Genomic DNA, 27,425 nt, shown 5'->3' with positions numbered 1-27,425 from the left:
GAGTGGATAACACTCCGAATGGCTGTCGGCTGTCTAGAAGGGGTCCGTTTCAACAGCAATTTGCGACCCAGCTTCATCCCTCCAGTCTTGTTTTCCGCCTCTCCTGTCGGCCACTCCGGTGTTTCGCCTTTCCAGGCTCTCCCGCCTCCCGCAGAGCGATCGGTTTGCCGAGGGAGGTTCGTTGGACGCTGAGCTTGCAAGCTGACCTCTTATTTAGGAAGTCATTAATCACATCTCCTTCCCCCGGAACGAGACGGCGATGGAACCTGCGAAGCGCCATCCCGCTCCACCACCAACCCACCCCCCCTCCGCGTACCGCTTCCCTAAATGCTTTGAAACTCTTGACTGCCTCGCATCCTGAACCGAATTGAGATGACACGGCGTTTCCGGTGGGGCTTCCCTAGTGAATGAGGTACAGACAGACCCGGCAAGGCAGCTTTGGTCCCGTTTGATTGACCGAACCTACAAGGCAGGGCCATAATGAGCTGCTTCAGAATATTAAGTTCTGCAAAGTGTGCTACGCGTGTTTTAATGCTCGTTTATCGTTCGAACAGTCGGTGTGTTTCAGTAATGTAAACCATGTTATCAAGAGGCTTCAGTGCTATTTTTTATTCTCTGATGATACGCTACAAAGAGACCCCCCAAAAAATTCCTTTCCCTTCCAACAAGACATACGACCGAGAAGGGAATAAAATGGCAACATTGCAACATGATTCACGCGGAAGATGGCTATTAAAGAGAGCGGGACCCCAAATAATTGATCTGTGTTTCAGGAAAGCAAATTCCGAAATAAAATGGGGGAGGGATCCTAATAATTAAACAGGGTTCTTATTCACGGGATGTACCGCCAACAAGCCTCGCCAACCGTTTGTCTGAGATGATTTAATTTGAATTCCTGCACCAAGCAAAGGAATGGATTTCATCTTAGTGATGGATTCATTACAGATTCTTTTAAGATTACAGCCATACGGTATATACACCTACATGGCAGTAAGAGCCATGAAGTTTGGATAGATTTACTTAGCGGGTGAGCGCAGGCCTCCGCAGCCCAAATTCTGCGCGCGGTCAGTGGAAAGGAAGGCGGCTTACTCCCAGGTAAATGTGTGCACAGGAAGAAGCCAGACTGCGCCCCCTATTTCTTCCCGTCACCGATTCCAAAGGGACGCGACCAGCGACGCTCACACAAAGATCCAAAGCCCACCTCCCAAGCCAATCAATTTAAATGCAGAAACGACCCCCAAGTTAAAGTTAAACAAAACCACCGATTGCCATTTAGGTAAAAAAAAAAAAAAAGGGCAGCTCTTCTCGCCCGATTTGTGGATCAGCTTCGGCGGCGCTTCCCACCTCCCGGGTTCCGCCGCCAGTTACGAAAGTGCGCGGAGCGAAGGGCGATTTCTTTGCACGCGTGTCCTCCAAAAAAAAGCAAACAAACAACAACAACAAAAAAAGCTTTAGCTCCGGAGAGCGCGCTACGCTCGGCTCGCGCGAGGCAGGCCGGCGGCCTTGAGTTCCGACAAAGAATTCCCCACCCTTAACCAGCGTCAGACGGATCTACGTAGAGAAACGTGCCAACTCGTGGCACGGGGAGCGGATTTTCAAATTTCGTTGTTAGGTTTCATAAATTATTCCGGCCTGTCAGGACCGTTGGAAGCGCCGATTGGCTATTCCTTTTTTTTTTTGTTTTTGTTTCGCCAACTCCCCCTCCCCCCTTCTCCGAATCCCCTCAACTCGGAAGACCCGAGGTGAAATTAGTAGTAAGAAGGCATGTAATTGAGTGAGTCACGTGCAACGGGGGCCCAGAATCCCAGCCAGCCAGAGCATGGACGGCGCTTGGCCCGGGCGGTGGGGGCGGGACGGTCGCAAGCCCCCCCCCTCCCAAAAAAAACCAGAGCCAGGGATCCAGACAGCCAAAGCGGGAGAAATCGCTCAAAATCAAGATGTTAAGCTAATTCCAGAGACCGCTTCTCCTGACCAGGGACGGGGGGGGTACTTTTCCGCCTCGCTACTTTGGAACAGAAGGCCTGTAAAGCAACATGGCCGAAGGTTACCCCCCTTCTTTGCCTGGATTGCTTCCACCCCCCACCCCACCACCACCACCACCACATTCTCCTTTGAAACATCGCCTCGCTTTTCTTCTCTCTCTCCCGTCCTCCTTTTTTTTTTTCTTTTTAAGGAGAGCCCTTTAACTTTCGTTTTAAAGGAAAGGACCATTGAAAAGACAATTAGTGTTTTTTTTTTTAAAGGAATAGCACGACAAAACAACCGCCACGAAATCGGAGATTGGGGTGGGGGGGCGGAGGAAGAATCCTATTGTGGCCGAGATCTCCTCTGTGTTTGCTCTGCGCCGCCCACCGCCGATTCACCCGAGTTGAAAAGCCTTCGGAGGGACCATTGTTCCTGTGTGATTGAGCAAGCAGTCGCTGAAGGCAGAAAGGGAAGGGGAAAGTTTTTTACACCTGCCCCCCCACACACACACACCGCTCCATTCGGCTCTAGTAAGAGTAGAAGAAAGGGGAGGGGGGCTGCCGGAGGAAGAGCGCGCGAGAGAGAAATGAGCCCAGTTGGAAAATAACACCCGGCGCTCGCGGCCGCTGGATGGGCTGTTCCAAGCGGTTGTGCAATCGCCTTCTCCCTCGGCTCGGTCGCCCCCCTCCCTCCCCGCCCCTCCTCTCTCCCTCCCTCCCTCCCTCCCTCGCCAGCCGAGGCTCATTCGCCTGCGAATTCCTCTGGGGAGGGATGGGATCGGTGCTCAACCAGCAGTATCCAAGTAAAGTATCGTTTTCTGGGGTGGTTTATGTGGCTGAAAGATGGAGTTAAAGGGCAGGATCGCACGTATGTACAGAACAACGTGGGGTGGGCTGGACTGCTGCTGCTGCTGCTGCTAGTACTACTACTGTGTGTGCGCGCGAGTGGCGGGGAGTGTATGAAAAATAGAGCCTGAGTCACCGCAGATGCTGCCTTTCCCTCCGAGATGCCCTTCAGCGTTGCATTATTATTTTTCTTTCGAAACGCAGTTTATTTCCTCCTACGAGATCCGGGCGTGGGTGTGCTTTGAAATGTTGGTGCGCTTTTAAAAAAAAAAAGTGTGGATCGGAAGGGAAGGAAAAATAACTCGATTTCGTAACGTTGAACGTGCGTGCATATGTGTGCTTCCCGTCCTTTTCTGTAGCAATCGCTCTTGTGCAGCCGCCAAGGAGATGTTATTAGAATTTAATTATCCGCTTGTGTGTAAAAGAAGAGGGTGTGTGTCTGTGTGTGTGTGCGCGCGCGTGTGTATATTTATGTACTTTTCTTGTTTTTTTTCCGCCATCCCTCTCCAAATCAGCGGGGGCGCGTAAAAGTGGAGATGAACCCGGGAAATTGCCGGAACAAGAAGAGGAAGAAGAAGAGGCGGAGGAGGAATCCCAAGTTTTGCACGGAACAGGCCATTGCAAGTGGTTTAATGTGAGAATGGGATTCGGATTTATTTCCATGCTCAACCGCGAGGGAAGCCCTTTGGAATCTCCGGTTGATGTCTTTGTACACCAAGTAAGCACTTTTTGTTATTTAAATTCTCACCTTGATCCCTTTTGCTAAAATTAACCGCCTGTTCTGTTAGGAACTAATTTCAGATGACAACAGCAACAGTCCCATTGATATCATTGAGAAAATACCTTATTAGTTAATAAAAGCTAGTAAAGCACCTTCTCAAAATTATAATAGGAAACCTTGGTGGGGGGGGGTGTCTATTTTTCTATCTGTGTAATTCTAGAGGGATTTTGTAATCTATTAGACATCTGATAGATTACTCTTTATTAAAATTGGAGCAAGAGAAAATCAGGTGTAAACCCTGCAATTTTGTGCATGTTGATTTGAACTTAAAGAATCTTCACCCCCAAAAAATAGAACTTACTTAGAAAGAAAATATTAAACAGTGTTACTTTTTGTGATAATACAATGAAGTATAAACAGTACTTGTGTTTGGTCTGCTATTTGGAAACAAATGAATCTCATATTGTAGAATATGCCATATCAAAACCTAATTTATGTTCAGGTATGTGATAAACTGTGAGAGGAAAGTATCTTTTAAAGTGCAACAAGACTGCTTAAGGCCTCAAAGTTTAGAAGTGCAAATGTAAAAGGTGTACATATTTATGTACAAAAAAAGGCATGATTCCTTTAGCATGTAAAAGTCCATTATGACTGTAAAAACAAATAACAGCATAAAACTGTTAATTCAGTTAACTATGTTTGACATATGTGTGCCTTTCACTTTCTCTTCTGTCCTTTGATTATCTAAATCCTAAAAATCAGGAATTAAATTTTGAATTGTATTATTGCATAGTTAGCTCAGGAGGAGAATGAAACACATACAAATTCCTGAAATTCCTGTGCATTGTTAAATTCCTCTTTTTTAAAAAAAATTAAATCCTTCATTGAGTGTAGTAAGATCTGGGTTTTTGAATGGGTATATTTGCAAAACTTCAATAATGTTTCATGTGAATACATCAATTATTACTTGTGGATCTCCTAGCAAACTGAGATATATATTTTTCTGTGTTAAGTTTGCTTCTTTTTATTTTTCTGGTTTGTGCAAAATTTTAAGATGATCCATTTTGTGGGGTTATTTTTAATTATTATTACTTGGGTGATGGGGATGGAATTCATTTGCAATAGAACAAGATAATAAAAACCAGTAATTTCAGGTTTAAAAATATCTTCTGAGGTAATATTTTCACTGAATTCAGTGGAAATGTTCTGGAATAACTGGTGAAAAAATTGCTGTTGCTGCTTCTCAGAATATTTACTTTGCTTTCCCCATCTTGTTACAAAATATCACTTTAATGAATTGTAAATACTGCATCTTGAAACAAAATGAATATTAATTTAGCTATAAATATGGAGAATAACTGTGAAATGAAATATCTGATTTTTTATTTACATGAATTTGTTTGTTTGATTTAATCTACAATCTTCATAGAGGTTCAGTGCTGATTTCAAATGGCACCTGGCCCTTCCAAATTTTTCTCCCCTCCCTTCTTTTTAAGTCTTCCATATACATTTATTTGTATATATAGAGGAACTGAATGTCATACCTGAAAATCAACCCCCCCCACCAAAATCTGTTATTTATGTAATAGACACCTGTAGTTTGATTACTCAGACATTGTTATGTTGTAAGGTGCTAATACATGTATCTTGCTAGGCTTTTGGCTTCTGTGTTTACATGTTCACAGATTTTTTAAAAAGTAAAACCAAAATATTGGGGGAGGGGTGAATTGCACTGTTAAAATCTGGAGAACAAACCTTAGTCTGCTCCATGCACACTTGCATTGGTCACTGTGGTTATTGATAGGTTGCAATAAATAAATGGAAGCTATGTAATGATATAGACTTGGAATTTTTTTTAAAAGCTTGATTTCTATATTCCCCTTTTATCTACAAGTCTCTGAGCAAGTACTATATTTTAATCTAAATCGTGTACAAGTCAAACATACAGTGTACAAAACAAGTCACGATCAATTCCATTTCACAGATTTGGACTGTAGAACTGTTGCAAATTAGATAGTTTTCCGTACATATGTATTTTGCCACTTCCGAGTTGAAACAACTCTTGATTTTATAATCAAAAGATAACTGGGCCTTTTAAATATTCTAGTCAGAATTCTTCAGAGAAGGTAATTTGGATTTACACACACGTACACATACACCCCAGACTGCTGCATTTCATTCCTAGATTCTCAAATATTGTTAAGTGCATAGCTGAACCATTCATATGGTATAATTTCTAACAATTCCTTGGAAAAAGAAATGCATTTGTTGAACCTCCTTATGTCAGACTGAAATTTAATGTTCTGTCTACTAAACTTGTTGTAGCTAGGTAAAAAGAGTAAAGAAAGCTAGTAGTTCTGTAAGGCACAAAATTAATGAGTTTGACACATGTTTGTAGAATTCAGTAAGCAAGAAAAACAATCTAGACAGAAGAAAATTGAAATGTGTATGGGCGTTACTAAAATACTGTATTTACATAATTTGAAAAAAAGCATTTTAGGAATACTTCCCTAATATATATGCATTTGCAAATACGCATAACAAATTTTTCCTGGTAAAATGAGTGGAAAGGGGGTTTTATGATAAAATATGGAACTTTTTTCATTATTGGGTTATAAATAACTTGAAGGATTCATGATTTTGCAGTAATCTGGGTGAGTTAGAGATTTGGTTAAGCTTTTTTGCCCCATTGGGGCAAAAGTTTTCCTCCAGCATTTCCAGTAACAGCGATTAAATCTTGACTTCTGGAAAGAGTGTTAATTATGTTGTACTCAGTTCTAGCTAGCCCACAGTTTAACTGCGCTGCTGAAATTTATCTGAAATGAATGCCCAAAAGGTTGGGGGCGGTATTGAGTAATACCATTCTTTTCAGCAATACAGGCTGATTTCACTTCCATTACTGCAGTGGCCCCAAACCTTTTGGGCATCAGGGACTTGTTCCATGGAGAGAGATTTTTCCGCGGACTAGAGGGGGCACGGTTTCTCATGCTGCCTGCATCCCACAGATTGGGCTTTGCTTGTTTGTATGGACTGGTTGCTGGCATGCTACAGACCAGTGCTGGTCCATGGACCAGGGGTTGGGGACCCCTGCATTACTGCACAAATGGGTTACAAATGATAGTGGGGAAAGGGGGCCTAAAGTCTGGGAGGGGGGAGAAGAGCACAAAGAAAGGAAGAAGCCATGAGTAGCTTGTAGGCATCTCTAGGCTGACTAGAGAGACTGAAACTCTATAAGCAAGTAAACTTGCCCCTTGTCTACCTAGGTCACTATTTGAGCCCCGTTTTCTGAAACAGACTAACAGCTATCCTTGTTGCAAACTTTTTGGCATCTCTGCCTGACTCCCTGTTTTTCCATCTGTGTATTACTGGTGTGGAGTTCTGATTGTCCTTGTGCCTGCAAATTGCAAACTGCATTCAGTGCTGCGTGTCATCAAAGAGGAAACCTCAAGAGTTAAGGGCGCCACACTGCAGTCTGTATGTGTGCAGGGAAAGGCTGCCTTTTTACTGACAAACTGCTTGTGTGGCTGATTTTACTGGAGCCACTGTTGAGGAATGTGTCTGAGTTGAGCAGGACAGAAAATGGCTCAGGAGCAAGTATTAGTAAAAGGACAAATTTGTGGGTATGGGAGAGCTTTCAACCTGACCATTGCAGGAAAATAAAGGAGGGCTGCTGGTTGGCCTCTTTTCCTAAAAATCTAACCAAGGAAGTCACATTCTTTTGAAAGTTGATTCTTTCTTTTGAATGCCAAACCCAATTGCTGGTAAAATATTTACCAATCAACATTTAATGCTGAATGGTAACTTCAACCTGGTATGTATAATGGAGACTTAACTCCATGTAGAATCGCTTCAGCAAGATGAGGGTTTATGATTAAACTCCAAATGCATTGGAGTTTAATCATAATAAATAAATTGAAGATAGAGAGAGGACCTCATCTTAGTCAGTTCTCCACACTTCTCTGTAATGTAGCAGGCTAGATTTGGACAGCAAGTTTGGGAATCTGGGTTTGGGTTAGCAAATCATTGTTGGTTTATAAGAATTCCAGTTTTGCTAACAAAAAGTTGTCTCATTCTGCCAGTTCTGAGTTCCTATCACTGTTGGGACAGTTGTTCTGCTGCTAACTTATTGTCAGCTACCCTGCTTCATTCATACTTACAACTAATTTGGCAATGTTAGAGGTGACATTTATAGATTCATAGATGACATTGCAGTTTGTATAATCCTTTGAAAGTGATGCTATGAAATATGCAAGAGGGCATGAGACACCCCTATGTTTGACTTGTTAAAGCAGCTGCATCTTTCTTTGAGCTTGCACAGAATGATAAGGTTATGTGTGCACAGGCATGTGAAGATAGCCAAAAGCAGCAGTTTGGAAACATTTTAATGCCGTATTTTTTGGAGTATAAGACACACTGGAGTGTAAGACACAGCTTAGTTTTTGGGGAGGAAAATAGCGGGGGGGGGGGAAATCTGCCTACCAGGTTTTCATCTGGCTAGCATCCTTAGTCTGGTCAGCTTCAGCACATTAGTTTGCTGTTTTTTATCCCCTGCTTGGGGATAAAAAAACAGCTTCTAAAGCACAACCGATCTTTGGAGAAAGAAGCAATGAGAAAAGCAGGCAAACCACGGAGAGATCGCTTCACTTGCTAGCGCCTTCTTAGGGCTGAAAAAAAGCTTCAAAAAAGCTACATTCCGAGTATAAGATACACCCAAATTTTCAACCTCTCTTGGGAGGGAAAAAAGTCTTATACTCCGAAAAATACGGTAATTTAAAAACACGTTTCATATATCTGCCGTGTGTTCTGAAACAGCTGTTTTGAAAGATTTACACAGTTCTGAAAGGTTGTCCTAAGTTTCCTGCTTGGATGATTTAATTGTCCAGAATACTGATCAGTCGGGGGATATCAGTCAGAAATTCTTGCCCACCTAGGTAATCCTCGATTTGCAATAGTTTGTTTAGTGACCTTTCGAAGTTACAACAGCACTGAAAAAAGTGATGTATGACTGTTTTTCACACTTGTGACCATTGCAGCATCCCCGTGGTCATGTGATTTACATTTGGATGCTTGACAACCAACTCATATTTATGATAGTTGCAGTGCCCCATAGTCATGTGATCACCTTTTGCAGCCTTTTGACAAGCAAAGTCAGTGGGGAAACTAGATTCACTTAACAACCATGTTGCTAATTTAACAACTGCAGTGATTCACTTAACAAATAGCAATAGCACTTTATTTATTTTATTTTATTTTAATTAAATTTTTATACCGCCCTTCTCCTGAAGGACTCAGGGCGGTGTACAGTCAGAATAAAATACAAGATATATACAATTAAAACGAATTAAAATATAACAAATTACTAAATGGCTGATCGTTAAAAATGAATTTAAAATTTAAAATATTAATAAAACTCCAATTTAAAATCAAACTATGCCAGTCCCGCTTGAATAAATAAATATGTTTTTAGCTCACGACGGAAGGTCCGAAGATCAGGCACTTGACGTAGGCCAGGGGGGAATTCATTCCAGAGCGTCGATGCTCCCACAGAGAAGGCCCTACTCCTGGGGGCCGCCAGCCGACATTGTTTGGCGGACGGCACCCTGAGGAGACCCTCTCTATGAGAGCGTACGGGTCGGTGGGAGGCATAGGGTAACAGCAGGCGGTCTCGTAAGTACCCGGGTCCTAAGCCTTAGACTTATATACCGCTTGACAGTGCTTTTATAGCCCTCTCTTAGCAGTTTACAGAGTCAGCATGTTGCCCCCAACAATCTGGGTCCTCATTTTACTGACTTTGGAAGGGTGGAAGGAAGGCTGAGTCAACCTTGACCTGGTGAGAACTAAACTGCAGAACTGCAGGCAATCAGCAGTCAGCAGAAGTAGCCTGCAGTACTGCATTCTAACCACTGCGCCACCATGGCTCAAGAAAAGAAAATGGGGCAAAACTCAAATTTGTCACTTAGCAACATAAATTTTGGGCTCAATTGTGGTCGTAAGTTGAGGACTGCCTGTATAGATATATCCCCGTTAATATCTTCTCCCTTGTCAATCCAGAGTTAAATCAAAACAGCCTCAATTTGGATTTGAGAATAGGGATGAGGTTTGATAAATATGATCCAACCAATTATTTTAGCTGTTTTATATTTGGGCATCTCGAGTTTGTAGACTAATTGTCTGAGAAGATGCCTCCCCCCTTTCCTCTTCCCCTCCCCCATTATAAACTGGACAGGATGTGCTTGCCCTATGGAAGGGGGAAGAATGGAGGCTTTCTTGTGGAAAGTAAATGCCCCTTTCCTATTTAAAATGAGATGGTTAGAAATCTGTTATTTTAAAAAACCCATCTCTTGATTTGGGAATTGGGAATTGTTTAACTGACCTCACATCTACCAAGAAGACAATAATCTCAAAGCACAGAAGATATCTAGGAGATATGGACTTATTTCAGTAAGTTTCTGGCTGGGTTTGGGTCATCTTAGTAAATGATTTCTGCCTGAAAATGGATGGAAAGAAATGGGTATTAATTGACATAAACATTATAGTGGATTTCATTAGCACTGCATATGATTTACTGGTAATCATTTACTGTTTGCAATGATTCTAGTTCAGGGGTCCTCAAGCTTTTTAAACGGGGCCAATTCGCAGTCTCCCAGACTGTTGGGGGGCCAGACCGGCTGGGGGGCCATGGCTAGGTGGTCAGATGACATGGTCAATTTAGCATTAAACAATACACCTCCCCAGGCCTCCGCATGTCCCGTTTTTGTCCTCCCTCACCTCCAGTAGCACTTTGCCAGCCAAAAATGTTGGCCTTACCTTCCAGTTCCAGCCCGCAGGGCTCGCAAAGGTGAGTCCTACATTCAGCAAAGGGTGGGGGCCGGCAGGTGGGCGGGGCAGCCTTGTGGTCCCATGCGGGTCAGATTAATGGCTTCGGTGGGCCATATCCAACCCGCACACTGTAGTTTGAGGACCCCTGTTCTAGTCTTTTTTGTTGGATATATTCAGGAGGTACTGCTGAGCACTACTGTTTACATACGATATGTTGATCTATGGTGTCTCATGGAATTATGTCTTCTTAGTTGCCAGACATCTGTACATAACCTCTGTACATAACCTCTGGAAATACTGAAGTGTATGCAGTGGTGGGCTCCACATTTTTAAAAAACCGGTTCTCTGCCCTAATGACTGGCTGGGAGGGCATGGCTGGGAGGGCGTGCCCAACTCAATGTCACTTGTGTGGGTAGTATCTGTATGGGACAGGCAGGGTTGGGGAGGGAATCCAGGAGTCGGGGGGGGGGGAGAGATCCAACCTGTTTTTGTGTGTGTGTGTGAGAGAGAGAGAGACTGCATCAAACTAGGAAGAGGAGCTGAATAAGCTGGACCCAGACACTTCCCAGGTTTCCTCATTCCAGAAGCAGCAACTTCGCACTCTCCCTTCTCTGCTAGCCCCCTTCTTCTCATGGGATCACCCAGCAGTGGACAGGGAGAAGGGGGCAGTAGCGGCTGCTAGCATTGAGGAGAAAGTGCCAACAGAGACAGGAGCACACAGAAACTCCGTCCCCTTCTCCCTCTCTGTTTCCATTGCTGAGCGATCTGTGTGAAGAAGTGGGCTAGCAGAGAGGGGAAGAGTGCGAGGTTGCTGCTTCTGGGGTGAGGAGACCCGGGACACGTCTGGGTCTGGCTCACCTCCTCTAGCAGCCAGCTTTTTGGGCTGTTTTCAGGCTGGTTTTTGGCTGATTTTGGCTGGAAAAATGGCCTAATAACAGCCCGAAAAGTGGGAGGGGCAGGGCCAGCCAGTGGCCTGATTTGCCAGTTCTCTGAACCACGCAGAATAGGAACTAATGCCAAATCTGCAGCAGCCCTTACCTCTGAGTGTATGCCACTGATATGCTAATGACAGACAGCTTATGTTATTGTCTTCCAGTTCTAGAAAACAGTTGATTCCTTCCTAAGTTCAGTTGTAGAGTGAACAAACTGCAGTTAAAGCCAGATAAGACAGAGGTGCTATTGATCAGCTAATCTTAGGAATTTGGGTTCAGGTTTTTCTGGAATCATGTATATGGATCTTGGATTTTCTATTATTTTTTTCCCATTGTAAATGTTGAGACTATTTTAATCTTTAGTCAACTAAGCACATAGTTGACAAGGACTAAAAAGTAAAAAGGTCAAAGGCTGAAAGCTGCCATTCCAGATGGTTTAAATAAAAATCAAATTGAGTACTACTTACTTTAGGTTTTTTTTTAAATTTATGAATGTATAAACTACCTCAGTGAAGGTGATACTTAAGTAGCATAGGAAAGCAACACCCAGTGCTACAATAACAATAAAATACCAATATAAGAAACAAAAGCAATACAAAATTAAATTCCAGTTAAAAGTAACAATTCATATAATATTCCTGAATCCAAGCTTTAGAATCATTTCAGTTATTCCAAATAGCTAGTGAAAAACAGAAAAGACAAGTAACACATGAAGAGGAACTTGTGGAAGGAACTTACATCTACCATTTGTGGTGATTTTCTTCAATTGTCTTTTTAAATACCGTAATATACTGGATGTCAGGCAAGAAATGAAGACAAGAAAATTTAACTGAGCTTCTTCTTTCCCAACTGTTTGTAATAGGTAAATGCTCCCAAGATAATTTCACACATAAATTCAGTCTCAAAATTAATGATCAAAATTCTAATTTATTTCCTCTTGATATTAGGAGACTATCCCAGACTCCTAAAACTGGCTGGCTGCCTTCCCCTCTCTCATTTTATGTGTGTATGTACATCTCTTCCCACTTAAGACTATAACTTTGTTCCTTGTATCTTTATGATTTATATTGTTTTATTTAGTTTCCTAGTATGATTTCATTGCTTATTTAGCATCCTATGACTAAGATTTGTATCTTATGATTCTTGATTAATGTATTTTTATTATGTACACTGAGAGCATATGCACCAAAGACAAATTCCTTGTGTGTCCAATCACACTTGGCCAATAAAGAATTCTGTTCTATTCTACACACATACACACACGTATGTACATACATACAGTGTGTGTATATATAAATATATATACAGTGTGTGTGTGTTGTTTTTCTATTTGATTTTAATTTTATGTTAGCTGCCCAGAATTGTCATTGTGAGATGGGTGGTCATATAAATTAACATATTCAATATTCAAAATCTACTTTACGGAAACCTATAACAACATACAGTTTAGACTCAATTGCCGTATTCTCTCTTTTCTTTTACTTTCTGGGCCTGCAGGGTGGGTTGGGGGGTCTCAGCTATTGTTTTTTCAGTAAATTATGGGTTATGTAATGTATTAACAAATTGCTATGTCAAGATGTGGTTTGCTTTGCAACGTTATAAATTTCCATTTCCCAGGAATTCATCCCATGACAATTGTCTTTCCATAGCTCCGTTCTTTCCATCTGCAGTTTTGCTATGACTCTCTATTAAATGCATATATAAAACAGCAGTTAATTCAGTAACCACCTGGAATAAAACAAAACACAGGGCAACTTTCTAATAACATTGACTAGGTCATTTACAGGTTCCCTTTGTTGTAACTCTTTCCAGTTTGCTAGTACAATATTCACTGCATGCTTTTTATATCCCCCAAAGTTATGTTTTAGGCCATGTTCGTAATTAAGCCGAGGTGATAAATATTAATGTGATCAAAACACAAAATTTCTTCAGATTGAAATTCTAAACTTCACTCTTGTATGTTGCAATAAAAACAATTCGCTTACCTCTTAATTAGATGATCAAATAACAGAAGTCTCTCTAGAGAAACAAATTCCCTCTAATAATCTGCTGTGGTGTTCTTAAAACAAGCGTTTGTATACAGTTGGCCATCCTGAATCTAATGATGGAGTGGGCCATTTGCAGCCCCTACATTTTCTTTTTTGTGATCAACAAGCCACCTACAAACATGATTTCTAAAAACAGACCAGAGATTCCTGCTTATCTGAGATGGGAAGCAGATAAAAACTATACTGTAAGTTTCTAGGGAGTTTTGTTTGTTTGTTTGTTTTTAAAATAAAACCTGTCAAATTTCCAACAATAAACAGCCTTGCTAACATTTATGATGTGGCCCTTTCTTTAGCCTCATGATCTGCACTCTGAAAAGTTAAGTGTGACTTTTGTTCATCAAAGCATAAAGTAATATTGGAGAAAATTCTAAATCATACTTGTTTGTTTTCCTCTATTTCACTGTATTAATGTTTTTCTACCTTTTAATGCAGTTTCAAATAGTAACAGTGGTATTTTGGCAACATATTGAATGATTGGTTATAAGTTTTTATGTTTGAAATTTAGGAAATGTGTGTTAAGTAAAGGATAGAACAAAAGTCTTGTTTAAATTATTTGTTTTGTAGAAAGGAAGTTGCATATTGATATGTATTGCATCATCAATGGTATATATAGGAAGGGCAATGAGGTTTCATTGCAACAGCTTGTCTTACCACAATAAGAGAATTGTGGTCTTCTTAATTATTTACAAATAATTGTTTTTACTTATGTTAGTGGTTTATATAATACATTTTAATTGTTTATTATATGCTATCCAGAGTCATTTTATGTGAGATGGACAACCATATAAATTTTAATACATAAATAAATAAAATGTGTAGCCAGATTGTTGTGGGATATTTAACTTCATATTTAAATAAGATAATTTATATACAGAGGACTATGTAGTTTTGATCCCAAAGCAATCAAAATCAAGCTGTCACGAATTGTATGTACATATAAAATAAGTCTCATTTATTTTTAATTGTGTGATTTTGGAGATTTTGAACTCAAAGATATTTTGCAGTTTTACTGTCTTATTTTATCAGTAGTCATGTGGCTCATATACTGAAATATTTACCATGGTCCAAATTAATAAGTCTGACTACAGCCTATATAAATGCATGAAGGTTTACATTTTATTGATCTGTAATAGGCTTCTTGAATGAAGTCCTAATTTTCAAAATAACTATTCCAGCATTGCAAGTTTAACCCTCTGCATATAAATTGGTGATCAGAGATACGTTGATAGAGCAACCTTCCCCATCTTTGGCTATTTCATGACTATTTCAAGTCTGGATCCCTCCTGACTAGTTTACCTTTGAATAAATCCCACTAATGGGTCCGAACCGCATCATCAGTTAGAGCTCTCATGTTTGAGGTTCTAGACCATTCTGGACCTGGTGGATTTCTTCTCCATCAATCAGAGTTGAGGGAAGAAGTTGGTTAAGAAACAGAAAATGAATATTCATGTATTCATTTCTTGGCTGGTATCTATGGACAAGGCTATGAAGAAGGATATATATATACATACATACATTTTTATATATATATATATATATATATATATATATATATATATATATATATATATATATATATATATATATATATATGTCTTTGGTTATTCGGGTTTTCTCCCGCGTAAAATTGGAAGTGTCTTGGTGACGTTTCGACGAAGTCTCATTCATCATCTTCAGGCTTCAGCTTCGTGCTTCTGGGAGCAATTTTACACGGGAGAAAACCCCAATAACCAAAGACCTACATTCAAACACCCGCGAAAACCTTAGAAAACATATATATATATATATATATCAGAGGTGAATTGCTCCCAGATCTGGTAGCGATGGCAACGGGTGGTTCGGAGAACTGGTAGCAAAAATCCCTGCCCCGCCCCCCCATGCCCAGCTGAGCTACGTGATCATTAGAGGGTGTTTTTTTTTTTTTACTTTTAAAAGCATTTTTTCTTCGGACGAAAAAATGCTTTTAAAAGGCTCTGACAATCCCAGCTGAGTTGCCTGACCGTTAAAGCCTTCGGTAAAAAAAATGCTTTTAAAAACCTGACAATCCCAGCTGAATTGTCTTTCCCTCTCCCCCCCACCTTTCATTTTTAGTCCTCTTTTCCCAACATATTTTGGAAAGGGGCCATAGATATATCTTGCATTTATCAACAGGTTCATTTGTGCTTAAGAGTGTGTGCTCTGCTCATAAATTCTCCCAATTATTGAAAAAACAAGTATGGAAAGCAAATCCTTGTCTTATGCTTCTGGGATTTCTTTGTTTTATTTTGTTTTGTTTGTCTTCTTTTATTTATTGCATTGGGTTTTGCTGCCTTGGTATCAATGTTGATTCCTGGTAGTTGTCTGAATGAGTCCTTGGAGTTTTATTGGCAAGATTTTGCAGAAGTGGTTTGCCATTGCCTCTTTCTTAGGGCTGAGAGAGTGACTCGTCTATGGTCACCCAGCTGGCTTCACACTTAAGGTGGGGACTAGAACTCACAGTCCTGGTTTCTACATTACTACACCAAACTGACTTTCTTAGTTACAGTCATTAACATTTCTGTAATTTCTGTTAATTGACAAAATTACCTCAACTATAATGGGTGAAAAGTTAAAATAATGGCTGCTTCATCCATTATGGATAGAATAAGAATTTAATCTTCTTTACATTCTTCCAAGCTTTCTGAGAAAAACAGTTTGTCCAATTTTATGCAATCAGTCTGTGAATTTGGCACAAGAGAATATTGTTTATTATGTCTCATTTTTTATTTAATGTGGTCAATTTCCTGTAAAAGAAAAGGTTCTTTCTTTTTTGCTTTAACATCCAAAATGTGTGTGCAAAAAAAGAGAACCATCAGGGTCTTGCAAAATTCACAAATACGATTCTCTGAGATCTTACTGTATATGATAGCTCAAAGACGAGAACCAGAATTTTTTCCACGAATAAATCTGTGATCCCATCCAGTGTTGTTTAATGCATTAATTATGATGCTATTGGAGGAAATATTTGGTACTAGATGGAAAAAAGGCCAGGTACATATGCATAATTTTTTTAAAATTTAAATAGAAAAAATAGGTGTTTGGTTTGAAATTAATATGTATGATAATATTTTAGGTTCAGGCTTAGTTGTCAAGGGTCTTCTCCATTCATATATTGGGCAAGGTCTTGCAATGCTATCATCATCTGAAACTTAGGAGTACCCCAATTCCTAGAAACTCAAAATTAAAAATCAAAAGTGGCAAGAATGCAAACTGTTTCATTGTAGAAAAATACTGTAAAGGAGAAATCAAAGCTATTGTCTCTATTTTGGTCTATATTATCTATGGACTGCTTCAGAGGTGGTATTCAGCAGGTTCTGACCAGTTCTGGAGAACCAGTAGCAGAAATTTTGAGTAGATCGGCGAACTGGTAAAATACTACCTCTGATTGGCCCCGCCCCCATCTATTCTCTGCCCCCCAGTTGATCTGGAGGAAATGGGGATTTTGCAGTAACCTTCCTCTGGAGTGGGGAGGGAATGGAGATTTTACAGTATCATTCCCCTGCCATGCCCACCTAGCCACATTCACAGAACTGGTAGTGAAAAAATTTGAATCCCACCACTGGACTGCTTCCCAGTTCCAGCTAGGTCCTTAGTCAATATCCTAACATCTGATCACTTGCTTGCTAATTAGGTTAGTAAATTAAGTTGCACAGAAAAAGTGCTCCTTTCAGGGAAAGGTGTGGAAGTAAAACCCAATAGGGACACTTTCAAGTTTATTGATCTGAAATCAGACTAGCGGGGCTTCAGAACTCTTTAAAGGCAATTGGGACTTCAAAGTATTGTCAGCTTAGCCAATTCTTTCTTAAAACATCAATTCGATAAATGGAGGAAATTTTGGTAAGTAACTCAGTTTAAGTAACCCAGTTTTGGCCTGGAAGTGAATTTGGGTATGTTAAATAATTAGGAATATGAGAATCTTCTTTATGCAAAAAGTTAAACTGCTGGGCCATGTATAGTTCAGAATTATCAGTACTATTTTTTTCTTCTTGAGCTGCATCTAGGGCAGGGGTGAAATCTAAAAATTTTCCCTAGTGGTTCTGTGGGCGTGGCTTAATTGGTGGGCATGGCTTGGTCAGGTGACTGGGTGGGTTTAGCCAATAACAATAAATAAAAAAAATAATAAACAAAGTACACAAAACAATAAGAGGTACCAAAAACCAACTTTCACACTTTACACACATGCAATACAACACAACTGACTCACACACAAAGTAAAAGCAGCTGCACCTCACCCAAAATGGCCCCTGCAACAAGCAGGTACCTCACACAGCCACAAAAAGCTCAAAAACCAACTTTCACACTTTACACACACACAACACAACTCAACTGACTCTCTCACACACACAAAATGCCACATACAGCTTTGTGAGATTTTGTGTGTTTGTGTAGTTAGAGTGAAACTTTTATTTTATTTATATTTTTAGATAAAAGCAGCTAAATTTAAAACTTCCTTAACTTTAAATTGCTGTCTACAAAAAAAAAATCTTTAAAAAAACCCCAATTAACTATTTTTTTAAAGCTACCCTCCTAGCCCAGTTACTTACCCAACTGAAGGCAGGCAAATTGAGTCGCTCACCGATGAGATGGATTGCAGGCAGGCAGATTCAGTTGCTAGCTGATGCAACTGATTGCAGCAGCTGAAGCAAGGCTTAGCGAGCCCGAAAGAAGCAGCAAGTAAGCAAGTGGGGACCGGGCGATTGGGTAAGCATCGGCGGGGGAAGGGGGAAGGGATTTTTGCTACCAGTTCTCCGAACTACCCGCCTCCATCGCTACTGGATCGTCCGAACTGGGAGCATTTCACCCCTGATCTAAGGTCATAAAGGATTGATCAGGGGGTCTGTCGTTAAGCAGTAGCTATTTTCAGGATTTATAACTGGCTTCAGTATCTATTGAGAAGTATATGCAAAAGGCTGCAGGAGCTGTGATGAAACTAAATATATTCCAGCCTTGCTTGAGAGCACTGGTGTCAAACCCGCAGCGTCACATTGCCATCATGTAATGTATCACGTTTTTTCCCCTTTGCTAAGTGGGGGTGGGCATGGCTTGTGTGTGACGCATCCAGCCCATGGGCCGCCAGTTTGACACCCCTGTTGTAGAGGTTGTGGGAGAAGTCAGCAACAGAATAGATAGCTACATCTTTTGGCAAACTGAAGTAATTATTTTTCTGTCCAAAAATGTTTCATTCTAAGCTGTCAATAAGAGATTCAGAATTAAATCTATATATTCCCCTCCCCACTCTCTCTCACACACACATCTAAAAAAAATTTACTAAAACAAAGTTGAAAAAAATTAATTCAATTACAATCAAGCACAAATTAGAAACAAAATACCAATAGGTTTGGACAATTGGGATCACACACACACTCCTACATTATGGCTATAGCTTCTGTCTCAGATTTCAGTATGCAAATGAAACATTATTGTAGGCTCCATATATTTTATATGGATTCCCTATAGCACCCTGATCTTTTTTATTGCCAGCTTCTGGAAATTTTACTTGATACGCCTCTCACTTCTCTATCAGGCATTTTTCTACCCATTTCATGGACATGCCATTTTGATGAAAAAGTATTACAAACTTTATATCCCATATCCATAGTTTGGGTGTTAAGTATTGTAGGTAAAAAGAACTGTCTTCCACAGGCTAAAAGTCAGCAATATTGAGTAAAAGTATTTGTTTATATGAGTTTTTCAGTATAAATCTTCCAGGAACAACTGTCATGTGTTCTGCAAATATATGTGTATAGGTAGTCATCAAATTACGACCCCAATTCAGCCCAAAATTTATGTTGCTAAGTGAGAAATGTGTTAAATGAATTTTGCTTCATTTTGCGACTTTTCTTGCCACCTTTGTGAAATCAGTCATTGCAGTTGTTAAATTAGGAACATGCTTATTAAGTGAATAGGGTTTTCCCACTGACTTTGCTTGTCAGAAGGTTGCAAAAGGGGATCATGTGACCCCCGGACACTGATACTGTCATAAATATGAGTCAGTTGTCAAGCATCTGAATGTAAATCACGTGACCATGGGACTGCTAAAGTGTGAGAAATGGTCATGTCACTTTTTGTAGGGCCATTGTAACCTTGAAGGGTCAAGACTGAGCTGAAGACCCCAAACCCCAAAATGTTGGAAAATAAAACAAACCAGGCAGTCATATTCTCTTCTATTTCAATGCAATATAACATAGGTTTAAATCGGTGTTTGTTTCCTATTGATGGAACAAAAGGATCACTCAATCCCATTTTTCCCCCCCCTTCTGTCTAGAATTCCTTTAAAACAGCCACAAGAGTTTCAGAGACTCCAGAACAGATTTTGTAGGATATTGGATGCTGCAGAAAATCCCATCACCTGAATGTGTTAACATATATTTTACTTACAGATATACACAATTCATACACATCTAGAAAACATTTTCATGCATGTTTCTCTACCCTTGACCATTATTCCAAATCCTATGGTTCCTTTTGGCCAAGATAGATAATACTTACAAACCTCCCATAAATTCCTAAAGCCCCATCAAAATAGTTTTTTTTCTATCCCAAAATATAAGACCAATTATACTTTGGAGTTCTGCTAACTATTAGATTTTCAGAAAATTATATGAAGAAGCTTATACAGTAAGTCTTCTTTAGAAAACTTTCATTTTAGATTAATCTATGAAACAATCAGTTAAATTGATAACACCCCATTCTTTAACAAAGTCACATCTAATTTATAGAAAGGAATAGAAAATATAATTGGAATATCACTGTTTAAACTATACTAGCGGTCACCAACTGGTGGTCCGTGAGAAAATTTTGGTGGTTTGCAGAAAAATTATTTGCATTTTTTCTATTGCACTAAATCGGGGTCCTCAAACTACGGCCCCTGGATACATGCAATGAACATTTGTGTTGCTACAGAGTCTCGCTCTTCGGGGTCTTTTTGTGTGGCTCAGAGAGGGGCAGAAATTCCAACTTGGGGTCTGCTTCAGCCTCCTGGTGCAGGGCTTTGGGCGAAGACTGGAGGGAAGTGCCGCTGGTGGTGAAGAGCCGGAAGGCCTTGTTCTAGTGGGACTGCATCATGGCCTAGAACTGGCTGACCATCTCAGCCCACAGAGCCTCCAGGTACCAGTACCTGGCCTTCCTGTACTCCCACAGTTTCTTCCCTCTGCTTGGAAATCCTATGCTCATAGTCCTCAGTGAGATGCTTCAGCTGAGCACCTTCAGCTCCTTCTCGACCAGATCTAATTTGAACTGAGTTGTTTTGCCAGCTCTTTCTTGTGGTGGCTGCTTAGCTCCAACAACTGCTTCCTGTCGGGACCCTAAAGGCCCCCATCTACCCAGTCATTAGGCAGATCATATTAGTGGTCCACGGGATTTAAAATTATGAATTTAGTGGTCCCTGAGGTCCGAAAGGCTGGTGACCCCTGAAGTATACTGTATTATTTTACACCTGATTATAAAAGCAACCTCAGGAGGACAAAATTACTATTCAGGATCTTTTATTCTGCTTTCATTCTGTATCTATAAGGCTTAGCTGAGTTTAAAAAGGTAAAGATTTCTCTACCCAACCATGGCTGACTCTAGCACACGGTGCTCATCTTGGTTTCTTGGCCAAGGGAACCAGCATTGTCCGAATACGTTTTATGTGGCTAACAAGTCATGTGGCTAACATGGCTAAGCATGGAACACAGTTAACTTCCTACCAAAGTGGTACCTATTTATCTACTTGCATTTGAATGCTTTTGAACTGCTAGGTGGGCAGGAGCAGTAATGGGAGCTCATCCCATTGCGCAGAGCTTGGGTATCAAACTCAGGCTGTCAGCTTTCCAGTTGACAAGTTCAGCATCTTTAACCACTAAGCCATTGCTCCCGCTTAGTTGAGATTAAATTTATATTGTAGAGGTAGTTGAAATTAGAATAGAATAGAATTCTTTATTGGCCAAGTGTGATTAGACACACAAGGAATTTGTCTTTGATGTATATGCTCTCAGTGTACATAAAAAGACAAGATACATTTATCAAGACTCACAAGATACAACACTTAATGATAGTCATAGGGTACAAATAAGCAATCAGGAAATTAGCTCTTCAATATTCATTTTGACTTTAACAAAGGCATTGAGAGTTATTTTAATTGTGCCTGCATTGTAGCCTACAGCATTCAGGAAGCCAGTCCCGAGAAGGCTACTTTGGTGCAGCCATCCAGGTGGCATTCCAACTCAAATTTATCACAAAAGGAAATGACCATATACAAACTAACCTCCAGATTTCTCCCAACCCACATTTACTGCTTTTTGAATATTTCTTTTTGTATGTCTTGTTACTTTCGGCCAACTGCCCAGATCTTTTGTCCTTCCTTTTTTCTTGAAGTAGGACTTGAGTTTTAGATTTTACCTGGCATGACAGCTGCAGATAATGTGCTTTATGGGTTGCAAATTTACTAGGAAATTCATTGAAATCAATGAAGCATTTAAAGGCCATTTAATAATTATTTTATTGACCACTTTTATTCAACTCATAATTTGATTGTTTTTGTCATATTTACAGATCACCCCTTTTTTCTGATTATGATCTTTTTAACTATGGTCAGAAGTGAATATTCTTAAGCATCATATAATTTAGATCCTTCTGTTTTGTCCTGCAGTATTTTGAGCAATTGAAATAAATAAGGAGTGGCCTGCTAACCAAAATAATCTACAGTGGATTTCATTAATTTTTTATGAGACTGTCTTGTAGATTTAGTGATTTGATCGATCTTTGAAATACATTATAATTGGTGGAAATTGTATAAAATTATTTAGGGTGAAAAATGGTATACTTCATGTTATGTCTTTGGTTATTGCCATAATTTGTTTTGTCTGCAATCCTAACTGATCCAGAGTGAACTTGTGGATAAAGTGTTTATTTGACTATAGACTAAAGAAAGTTGTTTGGGAACGTGATAGGTTGGTTTATGTAATACTCTTTTCCAAGTTTGTTTGGACCAGCACTTTTGATCTAGGTCAGACCTTGTGCTATGCCATGGAATCTGTTGAATAAACCTTATTAATTAAGCAGGGTTTACATGAAATTTATGTTCAGATAATGATGGTTAGTTTAACTTGCCCTCTTTTTGTTGTTTTCATGCAGCATTATTCAGGTTGCAAACATCCAGTCAGGCTCCTTGTCATGTTACTGCTTTTCCATTACAGGACCTCTCAATTTTCCCCTTTTTTTAAGCTGACTGAAGTGGTTTTCCCATTTACATTAAAATCTTTAGTGCCAAAGGCACTTCCTCATAGTTCTATTTCCACTCTCCCCCCCCCCAAAACAATTTGAAATGAACCTGCTGATTGGCTTATTGTATTTTCCACATTCTAAGCAACCTTTAACTGACCAACCAGAGGCTGCAAAAAAATACAGCTCAACCCATGTCCTACCCAAGCAAGTTGCAAGCTACTACAGATTCTGTGGCAATAAAAATTCCCTCATCTCCATCCTAGACAAAAAAATTGAAACAAAACAATAATGTGTCCTGACCACCAGCCATACCTCTTCCTTTTTGCACAAGAAGCTGTTCCACGCCATTTCCACCTATACTCTACTCATAATCATGCTCCCCGCCCCCAATCTTCACTTGCATACAAAAGAGCAAGACATGAAATAAAGCCAGGCTGCCTAGCAGTTTGTCTGCCTATTTGTCCCCTGCCTGACAAGGAAAGGAGGAAACAGGCAGAACACCCCTCAATTTCACACTTAAGACCCACCAACATTTGCCGAGGCAATTGAAACTTGGGAACCAGAAAGAGGGCTGAGGCAAAAAAAAATGTGTTCAGTGAGGAAATGAGCAATTCCTCACCTCTGCTAGCTTCACTACAAAAAAAGGGGAGGAAGTGAGCTGGGAGAGGAACGGGCAATTTCAGTTACACCTCAGCTGAGTCAGACATAAATTAGCTCATCTGCCAAACTATCTGTCCTACAGATGAGAAGCTGCTGCTGAAGAAAGGTGGAGTCCTTTTGTGAACACATCCTGAGGTTTTCCTTCAGCTAATATCTTTTTTCTCCTGATTGCAAGAATTGCAGTTCTGTGCATTGTTTCTAAGAGTCTCTCCGCGTCAATTGCACAGAGAGGAAGATATATGCTAAACTGCAGCTACCATGTGTCCAATGGAAGCATACGTTTAAAAAACAGTAAAGAGGGTCCATTATAAATCTGTTCTTCTGTAGTTTTTCATTTATTTTAATTGATTTACTGTAAAAACTTCAAATCTGAAAAAAAACCAATCAAACATCCCTAAATAAGGGATGCAAGCACTAAAATGAACATTGTCCATGCTGTCTGTTTAATCATTTTTTTCCCCACTCATTCAAGTTTTGGGCTCCAACTGCAAGTTTTCTTGATCAAACCAGGAAAGTGATATTTTATAACTCACTGTTTTCCTACATATTAAAGCTGTGCTGGTAATTACTGTTTGTCAGTTAATGTGATTATTTTTTTATGAAGCCACAATTTATTAAGTTATTTTTATGAAGCCATAATTTATTTTGTGATTAATGGGATAGCAAATGCTTCTAAAATAAGTAGTACACTTTTTTAAAACGATAGTTTAGCTTAAGCCCAGTGTCTTTTGCGGGTAATTGTGAGAAATTTACAGTTTTTCATTGGGTGATAATGAATAGCATTCGAAACATCCTTTTCAGTCAGGTCTTGAAAAAAAATAATTCCAAGATATCTTGTCAGGCATTGTCTTTGCAGTGAATGTATTTTGCCTGGGACTTGGTTTACTGTGAATAATGTGGGAATAATTGTCTATCAAGTAACTGTATAGGATGGCCGGAAGTTTATACAACACTGGGATGGTGAAGCACAGAGCTATTGTTAGCTATTTCTGCCAACTACTGTAAAACATTTTGCAAATTAAAGGGTTGAATCCGATACTGTCATGCTTAGAATAAATCCACTGGAATTAGCGGGACTTACGTTAATCACGAGTCTGCTCTGTTTGTTTAAATCTAAATTCAACTTAGTATTGTATGAAGCGTAAGTAATCACAGAAATTTAGGATTGCCCTTTATGTAGGGAATATTATCAGTACTGGCATAATACAGCAAAGTTAAATTATCTTTTGAAATCCCTTTTAGTCTCAGGAGAAATTTATTTGATTGTCTTAAAATCAAAATATAATTTTGACAGGAAGACTATGTCGGTAAACATTAATGCTGTCTCTCTCCTTTCTTCTTAATATTTATTGTCAGATAAGTTCAAATAAAACATGCTCTGCGAAAGCCACAAAACAGTTTTAACCAAACCGCTGATGAAAACAAATGCTTATCTCTGCATCCCGAACACACAGCCTTGGAGAAAAATCTTTTGGGTCACATGTCCTTCTGGTTATCTGAGCTATCAGATACTACTATTTATTCAAGAAGCCTTTGAAGCGTACATGGGCTGGGAGGGGAAAGAGAGGTGGTTGTGGTGTAGATGTCTCTCGTGTGTATGTGTTCCTTTTTCTTTCTTTCTTTTAATGACAGCACAAGTTGAGGTGATTCAAAAGCAAAAAGGCTATTTTTGTTTGGAAATGATGAATTGATGTCCCAACTGAAGCCTTTGATTGTAGCGCTGGGGTTAGATAAAATGCCTGAATAATTACTCTGGCTGTGGCCTGGAGAAGATGCAGTTTCATATGTTTAAAAGATGGATTCATTTGAAAGATTGAAGTGGGCCTCTTGGTCAGATTAACTGGCAGCCCCATTATACCAGCCCAAGTCACAAATAGCCCAGAGCTGTGCTAATACCAGGCCTTTGTTTCTTTTTCTGGCCAGAAGTTTATGAAATGCCCTCTCCCGTTTCTCCCCCACCCCCCCAAAAAAAGAAGGAAAGAAAACCTGCTCTTTTCCTTTCAGGGCCTTGGATCACATGACCCTCCCTTTTTTCCCCAAGTCATGACAAGGGGTTGAATCAGAGGCTGATTCAGGGATCAGAAATCCCATTTTGACATTCCAAACAAATCTGTCTGAAATGGCTGGTAATTGAATTCATAACACAGGATGCAAGACACTCGCCTACCTTAATGGATGTTTATCTTGAAATCCTAGCACATTCTCTCCAAGAGGAGAAAAGAATATCTTGCCTTCTTTTTCAGCCAAGGCTTAAGCTGCAGAACTCAGTAAGATAGTTCAAAGGAGGGGGAAGGGAAGGGGGAGAGTGAAACCCCCGTCCAAATCACTGCCCTTCTTTCAAGTATGTGCGTTTAGGGTGGGGGATGGTGGAGGGAGGCAGATGGAGAAATGTTTCCTGCTCTGATACCTTTGTGATTAGTGAATTTTGTTCAGAATGTGCCTGACTCTGTGCGTGTATGGAGAAGGGGGGGAGGGGGCACTGACATTCTCACCCACATGTAGCTTTTGTGGGGAAAATTGGCAATGCCTTTTCTATCAGACCGAAATCTGATGATACAGGTAAACACATTTGAACAATAGCCTTTTGGTCTTTTTTTTTATGAAACAGAAGAATGCAAAACATTGGGTGGTGTATTTTTTTTAAAAAAAAATCAGTGCTCAAATCAAGTTATTTGCCTGCATAATTACATTATATTTTTTTTAAAAGATGCTTTGTAACCATTTGCAATCCTAGTTAGTCTCTTGCCTTCAGTGATTTGGGTCATATTTCACTCAGAAGGATCTTAACAATGTCCTGTTATTTTTCTTTGTCCTTTCTGCTGATGTTTGTTTTTTGAAGTTTATAGATAGTAAAGTTAATTAGGTTGCTAAATGATTTGGCAGCATGATTATTTAAATGTTTTATTCATTTTACTCACTCTGATTTAGGGTTGTGGCATAGAATAAATTTAGATGAAAGTCTGTTATAGGTTATCTAGCAAAGATTAATTATACATATAACACATGTTTCATCTCTGGCTTTTGTGTGCATCATAGCACACAGGTGGTTGGTGCTATCAGTTCATCTTTGAGATGGGATAGAGCCAAAGACCATTAGTAGCAGTTACCTATAGATTTAGTATTGCTTTGCTAGCTGCTGAGAATAAAGGTTTTTGCATGATCTCTTCTAACTGGGTTCTGCATTCAGGAGAGACATGTATGAAACAAAGCAATTTACCTCACTACAATAAGAAAATTGTGGTCTTTGTAATTAGTTCCAAATAATTAGTTTTTTTATTTATGGTTATTTATTTAAGTGCTTTTTTTTGTTTTATTGTACACCACCCAAAGCCGCCACCTGTGAGGTGGTCGGTCATATAAGTTTAATAAATAAATAAAAACAAAATGTTTCAGAACAAACTAACCCTGTTCAACATTCTAATGAGAGAAAACACAAAGCAATTTGTACGTTCTTTTTTTTAAAAGAATAAAATACTTCAATTATTTTGTCCTTGTAGACAATGGGAAGTTGAAAAATCCTAGCTAATTTTTCATCATCACCACAAAAGAATGTGGGGTGGCAACCTGTACAAAATACTATCTTCCTCTCAGCATACAGACAAAGTGGTGAAGAAGATGGGTTGTTTTTTTAAAAAAAGGATTAAACTATGTTTAAACTAGCCTCAGCAAACAATGGTAGAAGCCATTGTGCACGTTTTTTGTACCATGGTTTGCCTGAATAAACAGCAAAAGAAACAAGCCTGACAATGAAACAAACAACCACAATGAATGAACACATTCCAAACCTATGGACAATATAACAACAACAAAAATACATTTCTCTGGCAGAAATGTATTTTGCAGAGCAAGCAAAGCAACATGTTTTTAAAATTTGAAGTCTTATACTATAATGGCACACCAGTATTCCTAATGTACATTTGAATTGGCAGAACTCCACAATGCAACATCGTTTCTGTATTTGGAATCCTAAAGCACAGCTCACACTGGACCCACCAGAACACAGTTACTTATAATCCATGAACTATTAACTCCCTCCCACCTCGATAAAAACAACAAAAAGTTAAATCAGTAAACTTTCTTACTAGCCAGGCAGGAATCTTTTCTTGTTCTCAGTCTCTGAACATGTGCTTAACTGATTCTTCTGTAATTTTCATCTTCCCCCAACTAGCTCTAGCCAGGAATTAGACCTTGGCTTCTTTTTTTTTTCTTTTTT

The 27,425-nt window shown here is 39.6% G+C and overlaps 1 protein-coding gene across 3 annotated transcripts in view; it reads left to right on the top strand.

Moving 5' to 3' along the window:
• The first annotated feature begins 1,916 nt into the window (after positions 1–1,916).
• Positions 1,917–27,425, top strand: part of LIN28B (lin-28 homolog B) — an 80,814-nt gene continuing 55,305 nt past the window's right edge. The window contains exons 1-2 of one of the 3 annotated variants that reach the window (XM_058174665.1): positions 1,917–2,043; positions 3,326–3,528. In XM_058174665.1, coding sequence (XP_058030648.1) covers positions 2,034–2,043; positions 3,326–3,528 — 213 coding nt within the window. In that variant the 5' untranslated portion in view covers positions 1,917–2,033. Of the gene's footprint in view, positions 2,044–2,691; positions 2,833–3,325; positions 3,529–27,425 lie in introns of those variants that run through there. The other 2 variants (XM_058174647.1, XM_058174656.1) reach the window with 2 other exon arrangements.

Source organism: Ahaetulla prasina, chromosome 1, assembly GCF_028640845.1.
Source record: "Ahaetulla prasina isolate Xishuangbanna chromosome 1, ASM2864084v1, whole genome shotgun sequence".
NCBI classification, from domain to species: Eukaryota; Metazoa; Chordata; class Lepidosauria; order Squamata; family Colubridae; genus Ahaetulla; species Ahaetulla prasina.
The sequence above is the reverse complement of the archived record's forward strand: the minus strand, read 5'-3'. Positions and strand labels throughout refer to the sequence as shown.